General features: G+C 44.5%; 1 protein-coding gene across 1 annotated transcript in view; it reads left to right on the forward strand.

Annotated features, from left to right (window-relative positions):
• The first annotated feature begins 10256 nt into the window (after positions 1–10256).
• Positions 10257–13764, forward strand: part of LOC119962733 (protein FAM166B-like) — a 52320-nt gene continuing 48812 nt past the window's right edge. The window contains exon 1 of the mRNA XM_038790722.1: positions 10257–10440. Coding sequence (XP_038646650.1) covers positions 10373–10440 — 68 coding nt within the window. The 5' untranslated portion in view covers positions 10257–10372. The remainder of the gene's footprint in view (positions 10441–13764) is intronic.

The raw sequence follows: 13764 nt of genomic DNA on the forward strand, positions 1-13764 counted from the left end.
TTTTTGTCTGGTTTTGTTTAAGATCGATCTTGTCCATAACTCAGTTTTTAAAACTAAACTGATAGCAAAGGATGAGAATAAGTATGTCAGATATTTGAAAAGTTAGTACAAAATTCAAAACTGTAAAGCAGACTTACTAGTCTATGAAAAAATGTATAGTTGCAAAGTATCAGTTGTTGAATGTGATAGTTTACAAGATGGGCGGCACGGTGGCACAGTGCCTCACAGCGCCAGGCACCCGGGTTCGATTCCAACCTTGGGTGCCTGTCTGTGTGGAGTTTTCATGTTCTACTCGTGTCCATGTTGGTTTCCTCTGGATGCTCCGGTTTCCTCCCACAGGCCAAAGATGTGCAGGTTAGGTGAATTGGCCATGTTAAATTGCCGCTTAATGTCCAAAAACGTTAGGTAGGGCTATTGGGTTATGGCAATAGGGTGGGCCTAGCTAGGGTGCTCTTTTGTAGGAACAGTGCAGACTTGATGGGCCAAATGGCCTCCTTCTACACTGTAACACTGTAGTGATTCTATGATTACAGCAGGTAAAATGGTTATTTGATCAAACTTAATTTATCCACTCAGAAAGATCCTAATAACCACCCATTGGAACATTCAACTGTTTTTAAATGGTTTCAGGTTTATTGTCTACGCTGCTTTATATGAAGGGCTATATATAACATGTATTGATTAGTATTTGCAGAGAGATGAATTTCCTGACATCAATCCAAAATTTACCATTTACTTCTCCTGTTCACAGAATTTTATTTAGAGTAACATGTTGGTTGGTTCCTGTAAATCCAACAATATATTCTTCTCAGTGACGCCTCAAGCAACAAAATCACACCTGAGGAAGGCTGGTTTATTACTTGATAAAAACTTTTAAAATACTTTCCTTACACGGCTCTAAGTATCTCATGCAGTGCTAAACAAATAATCACCAGGTGAGCTGGCTGTTACTTAACCAACTGTCTTATACGACTCAGTGAAAGGTTAGGGGAGATAGATGAATAATTTTGTTTACTGAGAAGAAAATTATGGGAATTGAACAATTGATATCAGACGAATACCATTCAGATCAAGAAAAAAAGATGTCCTATTATTAAGGCTTCATCCAATACTTTTTTATTCTCTAAATGACTTGATAGCAGTTTTGGCCATTTATTTTCTCGGACACCCAAGTGCCTGACATGCAGAAACATTCTGATATGTTATATATTGTAGTATTTAACCGTGGTGAGATTGTACAATGTAGAAATACAGGCACAATGCAAAGCAGCACAGACCTTGCCTGAGAAGACAGAAAACAGTGTAGCCACCGCAGTTGGCCATTCCCTAAATACAAAATGGAGGAACGCAAAGCATACAGGTTAAAATGGACAATGTTTGCAGCACCAGCAGGCTGCACCAAGCAGGTGTGGATTCTGTCTGCTAAGAAAGCAGACAGCACCAAAACGAACATTCCGCGTACTAATGAGGCAATCTCCGAGATAGTTAGCATGTTAATGGAACGATTCCAGAGACAATGGACACAAATGGGGAAGTAACTGCAACATTGTAAAGGATACCAGACACCCAGGCACCAGCAGGGTTCGAAAACAAAGAGCCTGAAAGCCCGCCCAGTAGCTAAGGAACAGCCTCAGTATTGGGGGGATTCAAACATATCGATTGGGAAGAGACTCAATCAATTCCAAGCAGGTAAGGGAGTCTGCCCAAAGGGGCGCGGATCCCTGGGACCTATAAAAGACAGGTCCCACACATGGTTCAGTCTTCTCGTCCAGCCCTCCTCTCTCTTTGACCAGCACTCCTCCGTGGACCAGCACCTCGACCAGCTTTTGCCAAGAAGACCCTGAAGGAGAGAGAGAGGTTCGGACAGCAGCCGCCAGCAAGTAAGTGTCTCACAACAATCGCTACCAGAGATAGACACTCCTGACCCCTTTTAACTTATACCAACCTGAAGTCTGCAGACCAGAGCAGAGCAAGAGGCCTTGTACCCTGACACGGCAGTTCCTTCGAGATAAGTATTAGTTTATTTAGCGGTAGGAATAGTTTAATCCTTTTAGCGTGTGCATGGGTAGTTATTATAATTGTATTATAATAAACTCAGTTGTTTGAACTTACAAATTGGTGTATGGTTTTATTGCTTTGAACTTCACCTTGAACTTGTGGCGGTATCTTAACGATACCTGGCGACTCCAGAGCTAAGTAAAGAAACAGAGCCAAATTGAGTGTTAAGCACACTCACCCAGAACAACCAACAGCAGTCTACGTTTACAGCCATCAGGCATTCTGTACAGAAAATCAAAAGCAGTACAGCAAATGAGGTGTGTAATTTTTCTTGGTTGCTTGGAATGGAGTAGTTCTTCGATGAATCCTCTTGTTCTTTGGCACCCTGACTGCAGTAACAAAGAGTAATTTTCAAGAAAAGGGGGTTGGGTTTCCACTCATCCAGTGGCCAACCTTATTCCTTTCTATGGCCTAGAAATTATGCTGCAGGCTGTTTAACAGTGAAACAGACTCGAAGGGCTGAATGGCCAACTCCTCTTCTTATTCTTCTGCAGTGTTTGTGCAGTGGCACACCGCAATATAATTGCAAAGTATATATTTTCCTCTGATGTTTTATTTACTGCTGTTGCCTATAACATTAGTCATCAAGTGTAACGGCATGTTTTGATGATACGGTGTCATTTTACAGTCCGTACTGTCACAGGGGACCACGCCCATCAGCATTGCAAGTTGCAAATGTGGATGTCAAAATCCTACAACTTCCTAATCATTAAACCAAATCCTCACAAACACTTGGTTAGTAGGCACACAACTCTCTAATTTACACTGCCGGTATGAGGAGTTTGCACGTTCTCCCCGTGTCCACGTGGATTTCCTCCGGCTGCTCCGGTTTCCTCCCACAGGACAAAGATGATGTGGAGATGCTGGCGTTGGACTGGGGTGAGCACAGTAAGTAGTCTTACAACATCAGGTTAAAGTCCACCATGTTTGTTTCAAACACTAGCTTTCGGAGCACTGCTCCTTCACCTGAGGAAGGAGCAGTGCTCCGAAAGCTAGTGTTTGAAACAAACATGTTGGACTTTAACCTGGTGTTGTAAGACTTCTTACAAAGTCTAAAGATGTGCAGGTTAGGTGGATTGGGCACAAGCTTTCCTTGAAGTTATGCAACTTTTCTGGAGTGAGGTTATGAAGTTTCCATTGAGAGCCATTTACATAATCACAAATGTTATCGGACAGCATTTTAAACTGTAATTGATTTATATTTTTGCCGGCCTTAAAAAAATCCTTAATATTTTTAAGCCGCGTAACCTTGTGTAATTTATTAATTGGGTTTATCATAAAAGACATGTTTTTAAATAACAATGTCTCAGAAAAGTTTTTTTTAATGTATGCGCTCACGGGATGTGGATGTCGCTAGCTGTGCCAGCATTTATTGGCCATCTCTAATTGCCCTAGAAGGCAGTTAAGAGTCAATCACAAGGCTGTGTGTCTGGAGTTACATCTAGGCCAGATCAGGAAAGGACAACAAATTTCTTTCCCTAAAGGACATTAGTGAACCGGGTGGGTTTTTACGACAATTGACAATGGTTTCATGGTTATCATTAGACTTTTAATTCCAGATTTTTATTAAATTCAAATTTCACCATCTGGCTGAATGATGTGCTTTCCCTTAATTTGCTCTGTTTTAATAACCTTTGCTCTAGAGTCGCCAGGTATCTTTCTGATACCACCACGAGGTTCAAAGCCAAGTACTGATCAATAACTCAATACACCAGTTAGTAAGTTTGAAATCAATACACATTTATTATACACAAAGTCACTCACTACTCATGCATAAACTCTACTTACTAAACTATCACTATTACTAAAAGCCTATACTTAGCTTCAAACAGCCCACCAGGTCAGAGGAACAATGGCCGTTGTCTGGTTCTGATTCTGCTGGCTTCGAGCTGGTATGGAATAGTAGCTAGGAGCGTCTATCTCGTAGCATGCATTGATCTGAGACTTACTTGGTTGGTGCAGCTGCTAGGCAGGTCTCACCTCACTGAGAGCCAAGGCCAAGAAGAAGGAACTGAACTTGGGGATGCTATCTTATAGGCCCCAGGGGTTTCGCGCCCTTTTGGGTGGACCCCGGACTTGGTCCCAATTAATTGGACCATGTCCCAATCGTTCATATCGATTTTCTCCAATACTGGAGTTGTTCCCTGATCGTTGGGCGGGCCCTAGGTGTTCGTTGGCCTGCCTTTGTTCTAGCTCCCACTGGTGCCGGGGAGTCTGTCTTGGTCCCGATTGTTTCAATGTTTCCTTTTTGTCTCCGGAGATAGCTCATTAATATGTTAATAGCTATTGGTTTCAGTCCTGTCTGGGTTCTGCAAATCTTAATACACAGGAAACCTTGCAGCTGCTTGTTTTCCCTTATGCTGTCCATTTTTCCCTGCACTCTTTGCGAGTGTCCATTTTGAAATCGGGACGTGGCCACCCCAGGTGGCTACAATGAAAGTCAATGAAAGTCTACATATTCCCCAAGGACCATAGTCTGCTCTCCCTTTTTGAGAGAAAACTGACTGGTGGTGATTTAACCTGATGATCACCGCACTAAGGTGAGAGGGCAGGATCTTCATGGATAACCTTAGCCAGTGCAGGAATTGAACCCACACTATTGGCGATGCTCCATCTCATGAACCAGCCATCCAGCCAATGAAATTAACTGTTAGTAACCTTATTATAAATAACTGTTATTAAACAGCTATTGGTACAGCAGTCTTTTTCAGTGACTTGAAATTCTTTCATATTTGAGAGGTTTTAAAATATGCAGAAAACACCTTAATTTGAAGAACTTCTTCAAAGGGTTGCAAATGGATGCAGATAGAGGAATCTCACCAGCTTCATTAATTTGATTGGGAGCTGGGCACATGGTGGTTTTGCAGTGGGGGGGCAAGCATCATAGGCAATTTTGTTTTAGTCCAGCATAAAAGATCATGGAAAATTGATTAGCTTTGGGCATAACCTGTGCTTTAAATTCTTTGATCTTTCTAGCTGCTCTGATTTCGGGTGCATTAACCACCAAATGGAAAATGTCTCCTAAGATGTTGCACCTGTAATATGTGGGATCTCAAACTCACTCGGGCAGAATTGTCCCATTTTGAGACTATGTCTCTGTGGTGGGGGTGAGAACGTGCGTCGGCTGGTGGGAAAACACGCCAAATCTTTCGGCCCTGGATTATTATGCACCCAGGTATTTCATGCCACATTTAGTGGTGGGGCAAGCTTGGATAGCATGTAATCTGCCGTCATGACCAGGCACCATAATGGAAAGGCGCCCATTCAGATATGGGACATTTATTTCTGTAATCTTCTTTGATGTCTTTCTTGGCAATTTCTTTGAAGATTTAACTCACCTTAATTAAATAAATGCAATACTGCTTGTAATAGTTGTATTCTTCCTTCAGGCTTTCTGTATTTCAGTCAGATGCAGTTTCCATTTCTGGTATGTGTCACTGATGTATTGTTGTAGCTGCAGTATGTACTGTCTACAGGAAGAACTGCAGATACTGAAATCCCTCCAATAGTAATCTCCTTAACCCATGACACTTACCACCAAGAGGGGCAATGACAACTATTTCAGAGGAGCCACACCACCTCTTAAGTTTTCCTACATCATCCTGACTTGGACTTTTTTTTTTACAGACAATTTTATTGAGGTATTTTTGGCATTGTAAACAGTAACAATATACATTAGTGTGCAGATACCAATTACAAAAAACATAGTGTAAATAACAGTACCACTCTCGCAGATAGACCCGCCTATTCTTCCCCCCCCACTCTACACTATTCTACCCCACCCCCCCGCTGACGATCAGTGGTGAATGGTTGCCACCTCCGGGCGAATCCCGATAGTGATCCTCGTAAGGCGAACTTGATTTTTTTTTCCAAGCCGAGAAAGCTTGCCATGTCCGACAGCCATACTTCGGTCTTTGGGGGCTTTGAGTCCCTCCAGGCCAACTGTATTCGTCGCCGGGCTATCAGGGAAGCAAAGGCCACCACGTCGGCCTCTATCCCCTCCTGAACTCCCGGGTCTTCCGACGCCCCAAAATTCGCCACCTCTGAACTCATCGCCACCCTTGTTTTCAGTACCCGGGATATGACGTCTGCAAATCCCTGCCAGTATCCCCTGAGTTTTGGACACGCCCAGAACATGTGGACATGGTTCGCTGGTCCTCCCCCACATCTAGCACACTTGTCCTCCAGCCCAAAGAATTTGCTCATCCGGGCCACCGTCATGTGGGCCCGGTGAACCACCTTGAACTGAATCAGACCGAGCCTGGCACATGTTGCGGTTGCATTTACCCTCCTCAGAGCGTCTGCCCATACGCCTCCCTCCAACTTCCCACCTAGCTCCTCCTCCCACTTGAGTTTCAGTTCCTCGGTCCCTGTGTCCTCCGCTCCCATAAGCTCCTTATAAATATCCGAGACTCATCCCTCTCCTACCTCACCCCTGGAAATTACCCTGTCCTGGATCCCCCCTGGTGGAAGGCGTGGAAAGGACGGGACCTGTCTACGTACGAAATCCCGCACCTGCAAGTACCGAAAGTCATTCCCCCTCGCCAGCCCGAACTTCTCCTCCAGCGCCCTCATGTTCGCGAAGCTCACTTCCAGGAACAAGTCGCCCATCCTTCCCACCTCCGCCATGCTCTAAACCCGCCATCCATCTTCCCCGGGACAAATCGGTGGTTGTCACTTATTGGGGACCAGACCGACGCTCCCACTTCCCCCGCATGCTTCCTCCATTGGCCCCAAATCCACCACCACTATAGGGCTGGTGGAGTACCTGGCCGGCGGGAGCGGCAGGGGAGCCATGACCAGGGCTGCCAAACTGGTGCCCCTGCACGAAGCAGCCTCCACCCGCTCCCAAACTGACCCCGTACCCACCATCCATTTCCTTATCATGGCTATGTTAGCCGCCCAGGAGTAGTTGTTGAGGTTCGGCAACGCCAGCCCCCCCCTCACTACGGTTCCATTCCAGCATCCCCCTCTTTACCCGCGGGGACCTCCCCGCCCAAACAAATCCCAGGATGATTTTATTGATTCTTTTAAAGAAGGACCGTGGAATGAAAATAGGGAGACACTGAAAAATAAACAGGAATCTCGGGAGGATCGTCATCTTCACCGTCTGTACTCTCCCTGCTAGAGATAGCGGGAGTGCATCCCATCTCCGAAACTCGCTCCTCATTTGCTCCACCAGCCTGGACAAGTTCAAATTATGCATCTTACCCCAGTCGCTCGCCACTTGTATTCCTAGATACCCAAAACTTCTGACTTGGACTTTTATAAACATTCCATAATTGACACTGGTTCAAGACTTAGGAATTTTCCACCAACAACGTTGTGTAAGAAGCTTTAAAACAAGAACTGCAGTAGTTCAAGGGCTTGCACAACCTCCATCTCTGATATTTAGTTTTGGCAGTAAATGTGGTCGTGCAAGCATCACACATTCCCTGGCTAATTATTTATTAGTGCTTTGAAAATACATCTAAAATTAACAACAAAATTTACGGTTCTGTCATGTTGCTTTATTTTTTTTGCAGCATGAAATGTACCTAATAATGAAAGTAACACATTACTTCCACTTCTCTGCTTTTTTGGAGGTATACCTATTTCCAGTGTGGAAGAATGTCTCCCTCTAGACCCCAACCTCTCGGCGGAGCACTTTCAAATCAACATCTGTGAAGCAGTTGCTCTGTACCCTCTGGCTGATTTATCTGGTATTTTTCAAACAATCTCATGGTTTACCACTGTTAGGGTAAATGAATAGATTTAATGAAAAGAGGGTTAGAACCAAGAGTAAAGATCTTATAGCCCAAGTGAACTTTACACACCCTCACAGTCCTGAGATCAGTGAGAACCCTCGAGGAAGACATTGGTTGTTTACGTTAGAGCAGATAGTCTCTCGCTAGGAGCAGATAGCAGATCTGCCTCTTGAAGATATTCAATGTTTTAGCATGAACTACTTCCTGTGGTAATGAATTCCAGAGGCTCACCAATCTTTGGGTGAAAAAATGGCTCCTCATCTCTGTCCAAAATGGTTTACCCTGAATCCTCAGACTGTGACCCCTGGTTCTGGACACACCCACCATCCGGAACATCTTCCCTGCAGGAGAGTGTTGCTCCGGAGGTTTCTCTGCGGTAGTACTCTCTATGCTTGAATCATGAATAAATTATTGTGACCTATCCTTAAGTCGCCTGAGGATAGTTTGAAGAAGTCCGCCACGACAATTTGATGAAGTCGGCAGGATTTTGCCCAGTAAACAGGGTGAGTATATTTTATTCACCAACCACGGCAGCTGGTGGATTTCAAATTAAATTAATAAGAAATCAATAAAAATCTGGAGCTGAAAGTTAGTCTCCGTAACAGTGACCATAATCATTGATTATCATAAAGACCCATCTGGTTCACTACTGTCCTCTAGGGAAGGAAATCTGCTGTCCTCATCTGGTCTGGCCTAGATGTGACTCCAGATCCACAACGATTTGGTTGACACTTAACTGCCGTCTGAATGGCCCAGCAAGCCACTCAGTTCAAGGGCAATTAGGAATGGGTAATAAATGCTGGCCTTGTCAGTGACACCTACATCCCATCAAAAATATGTTTTTTAAACTGAAGTTCTGTGGAAGGTGGCAACATTTTCATTTGCTGGAGCTTGCCTACAATATTGTAAATGAAATGTCTCACGAAGTATAGCAGGGTTAGTCAGATGATTGGGAGTTAGACCTTGCCAAACTTTTTAATGATAGCGATGCAGCTGAGGAAAATCAGACGGTGCATTCCGTTAAATTTTATATGAAAAAAAAATGAAAATCGCTTATTGTCACGAGTAGGCTTCAATGAAGTTACTGTGAAAAGCCCCGAGTCGCCACATTCCGGCGCCTGTCCGGGGAGGCTGGTACGGGAATCGAACCATGCTGCTGGCCTGCTTGGTCTGCTTCAAAAGCCAGCGATTTAGCTCGGTGAGCTAAACCAGCCCCTAAGGGGCATAGACAGAGTGGGTAGTCAGAGGTTTTTCCCCAGGGTAGGTGGATCAATTACTAGGGGGGATAGGTTTAAGGTGCGAGGGGCAAGGTTTAGAGGAGATGTACGAGGCAAGTTTTTTTACACAGAGGGTAGTGGGTGCCTGGAACTCGCTGCTGGAGGAGGTGGTGGAAGCAGGGACGATAGTGACATTTAAGAGGCATCTTGACAAATACATGAATAGGATGGGAATAGAGGGATACGGACCCCGGAAGTGTAGAAGATTTTAGTTTAGGCGGGCAGTATGGTCGGCACGGGCTTGGAGGACCGAAGGGCTTGTTCCTGTGCTGTACTTCTATTTGTTCTTTGTTCTTAAAGAAGCAGCAGCAGGCACAACCTGAAGTACTTTGTGGAAGATGTACATTTTTATGGCAGCTCATTTACAGTCAGCAATTGACATGCTACTTGAACAAACTTCAGCAGAAAGCACACACAAAAAATGAAAATGAAATACACACACTCTGCACAATTAAAGGAATTATCTCCAAAAGATAGGTGTGCTTGTTTCTGATGCTGAAAAGAAAGACTTGCATTTATATAATGCCTTGGTGTTCCACAAAGCTTTTTACAGTCAATAAAGTCCATTTGAAGTGTAGGAGAAACAGTTCTGAAACAGTATTGAAATACATTGCTGAGGGATGGGGGATTGCATTGTTGCAAAAACTTTAAATATTTTCTAAAATGCTCCATTCCAAAAGGCATTTATTGTTTTGTAGAATGTTGTTAACATTGACAAGTTAACACCCAGCAACGGCAATACAACTGCTCTAAACTATCCAATTATGAAAACACAGGTCATACAGTGAAACAATATCGGCAGCGCTTTTAATGTAGAACATGTCCCAAGGTGAGAACACAGAAGAGTAATCAGACAAAATTAGATATGGAGACAAAGGCGGCGAAATTAGGAAAGTGGCTACACGTTTGGTCTAAAGGTGTGATTTAAGGAAATCGGTGTTAAAAGAGGCAGCAGTTCATGGCTAATAGAATGACAGAGCTGGCTAGCTGGGCCAAATGTTCCTAACCCTAGTCAGGTCACCTGCTGGTAGCGTGCAATGATGTTTGAATGCCCTCCCATCCCTCTGGTGGGATTCCGGTGCCTGTTCAATGGAATGTCCATGCCCTTCCGAGCCAGCCTTCACTTTCCCTCTGGAACAGGCTCCGTGCAGAAGGCTGGTGTGCGACATGACCCCGCCTCCTGAGAGATCCTGATCTCCGCCCCATTGCCAGGCCGGCACCCGGGGAACCAGCCGCCCTGAGCCAGCACCCGCACTGACATTGTCCCCTTATTAACCAGAGTGCTGCGGGATGGCGAATATTTACCCGCCCAAACTGAGCCCCCTGTTGATGACCCCGGAGCCGCACTATATACCTGGGTGAGTGAGTTTAACCGAGTGTGCTTTCAACCTACACTCAGGGTAAGTTTGTTTTAAATTGTTCTTCATTCCGCGGGCTGAGAATAGGTACAGGATAACAGGTGGGTTTTATTTCTTAGCTAATATGAACCATTCCTGCACGAATTTATCTCCCTTTTGATTCCCAACAACAGAGGCGATACTGTGTTTAACGTTCCTATGGCAACTAGTCTGGCGGGACGCGTACGGATCAAAACAATGAAGGGATTCCTTCACTATAATAATAATTTTTATTAATGTCACAGTAGTCTTATATTAACATTGCAATGGGAATGGGTAAAGAGGTCTACAAATTTATGACGGGCATAGACAGAGTGGATGATCAGAGATTTTTTCCCAGGGTAGAGGGGTCAATTACTAGGGGCATAGGTTTAAGGTGCGAGGGGTAAGGTTTAGAGGAGATGTAGGAGGGAAGTTTTTTACACAGAGGGTAGTGGGTGTCTGGAACTCGCTGACGGAGGAGGTGGTGGAAGCAGGGGCGATAGTGATGTTTAAGGGGCATCTTGACAAATACATGAATAGGATGGGAATAGACGGATACAGACCCCGGAAATGTAGAAGATTTTAGTTCAGACGAGTAGCATGGTCGGCACAGGCTTGGAGGGCTGAAGGGCCTGTTCCTGTGCTGTACTTTTCTTTGTTCTTTGTTCTAAAGGAACATAGTCCTCATTATAACTGGGGTGTCAGCTTTAGACAAGAGAGTTCCAGGTTTGCTGACTGCACGGAGTTAGGCTAATGGAATGCTGTCCTGAATCTTAAGGAGGCTGGAATGTAGAGGGGCGGAAGTTGCGCAAAACTTTGTTTAGATCACATCTGGAGAGTACTGCATTGATTTGTGCAATCTGCAGCTCAGGAATGATATGTTGACCTTGGAAGAGACGCTGCCCATATTGACCAGAATGATCCCACGGCTAAAAGGGTAAAATAATGGGGACAGATTGCATTGGTTGGGTTGTATTCCCTTGCAGATTGAAGGAGTTTCTAATTAATGGTTGGAAGGGCAGGTCAGGGTAAATTATTTGTTCCAGAACAAGGGAGCATCGCCCAAAAATTAGAACTAGTTCATCCAGGGATGATGTGAAGAAGGACCTTGCCTGTGAGACTGCCAGTCAGATGGTAAACAACAGGCTGAGCTGTGCTGTTCAGCAAGGCAATATTACTTGTTCCACAAGCCAGAGGCCCATGTCACATGACTCTCACCTCTTCACCAGATCTTTGACAGGATATGTATCCATCACCTGGATTCCAAAGACTGTTAAATGTCTCAGCCATTAGGAATTGAAATTAAGGTTTCAGGGCCTCTGGTTTAGCGGATCATCCATCTGTAGATCCATCCGTCTGGCTCTCACAAACTTCTACAGATGTGCCATAGAGAGCATCCTATCCAGCTCCATCACAGCTTGGTATGGCAACTGCTCGGCCCAAGATCACAAGAAACTGAAAAGTGTGGTGAACTCAGCCCAACGCATCACACAAGCTTGCCACCCCCACATTGATTCTGTATACACCTCCCGCTGCCTCAGGAAGGCAGACAGCATTATCAGCGACCCCTCCCACCCAGGCATTGCCTTCTTCCTGACCCTTCCATCAGGCAGATGGCACAGAAGTTTGAAGACCACACATCCAGACATAGGAACAGCTTCTTCTCCACAGCTACTAGACTCCTCAACGACTCCCCCTCGGACTGATCTGTTCTCTGTAAGAACACTATTCACGATGCCCTATGCTGCACTTGCTTTTTTGTATTGCTTTTTTGGCCTCTTGTTCTGCACTGTAACCAATCGATGGTGATGTACCATTTGCCAATGTACTCTGTTGATTATTCTACTTCGTGTACTGCGTACGTTCCCTTGGCTGCAGAAAAATACTTTTCACTGTACTTTGGTACACGTGACAATAAATCAAATCAAAAATCTTTTCAGCCTGGGTTATTAATTGCAGATGGCTTTGGAGAGCTCTCTTGGAAGTTGGGCTGTACCGTCCACAGGTGGTTGATAATGGCATCCCAGAGATAACGAGGTGCGAGCTTTCCCAAAACTGCCAAGTAGCTGCTTTGTTTGGGGGTCACAGACAGACATAGATTCAGCCATTTTAAGATCTTTGTCCAGTTTTGAAATCTTAGAACTACTTCTGAGCATTTAATATATATATATAAATCTTTAGTCCCTTACAGCTATATAACTTGTTTCACAACCTCAGTCAATTAGGTACATTTGGTTTTGAAGTTTGGTTACTGTCACAATGTACAAACCAGTGTGCAGAGAGAGTTAAGATACAGATCAGCCATGATCTAATTAAACAGCATACTAACTTCAGGGCCTGAGTGGCCGACACCACTCTTGTGCTCCTTATATGGCATTTGGGAACTTATTAGGAGATTACAAAGTTTTATCACTGATTATTCAGTAACATTACACACAAATGATTGAGTGATATATTGTGACAATGTCACTCAAATAAAATATTGCCCTCTTTTAAAGAGATTTGCCTCGTTAGTACTGGAGAAGGGTTGTAGATAGCCTGGGTCACATTGAGATCCAAAAAGACGAGGTGTTGGGCGTTTTGAAAAATATTAAGGTGGATAAGTCCCCAGGGCCTAATGGGGACCTGCTCAGGCCTTGACAGAAATCTTTAGATCCTCACTGTCTTCAGGCGATGTCCCAGAGGACTGGAGAATAGCCAATGTTGTTCCTTTGTTTAAGAAGGGTAGCAAGGATAATCCAGGGAACTACAGGCCTGTGAGCCTTACATCAGTGGTAGAGAAATTACTGGAGAGAATTATTTGAGACAGGATCTACTTCTATTTGGAAGCAAGTGGTCATATTAGCGAGAGGCAGCACGGTTTTGTGAAGGGGAGGTTGTGTCTCACTAACTTGATAGAATTTTTTGAGGAGGTCACAAAGATGATTGATGCAGGTAGGGCAGTGGATGTTGTCTACATGGACTTCAGTAAGGCTTTTGACAGGGTCCCTCATGGCAGACTGGTACAAAAGGTGAAGTTACACGGGATCAGAGGTGAGCTGGCAAGATGGATACAGAACTGGCTAGGTCATAGACGGCAGAGAGTGGCAATGGAAGGGTGCTTTTCTGATTGGAGGGCTGTGACTAGTGGTGTTCCGCAGGGATCAGTGCTGGGACCTTTGCTGTTCATAGTATATATAAATGATTTGGAGGAAAATGTAACTGCTCTGATTAGTAAGTTTGCGGACGACACAATGGTTGGTGAAATTGTGGCTAGCGATGAGGACTGTCAGAGGATACAGCAGGATTTAGATCGTTTGGAGA

Source organism: Scyliorhinus canicula, chromosome 3 (assembly GCF_902713615.1).
Source record: "Scyliorhinus canicula chromosome 3, sScyCan1.1, whole genome shotgun sequence".
NCBI lineage: Eukaryota > Metazoa > Chordata > Chondrichthyes > Carcharhiniformes > Scyliorhinidae > Scyliorhinus > Scyliorhinus canicula.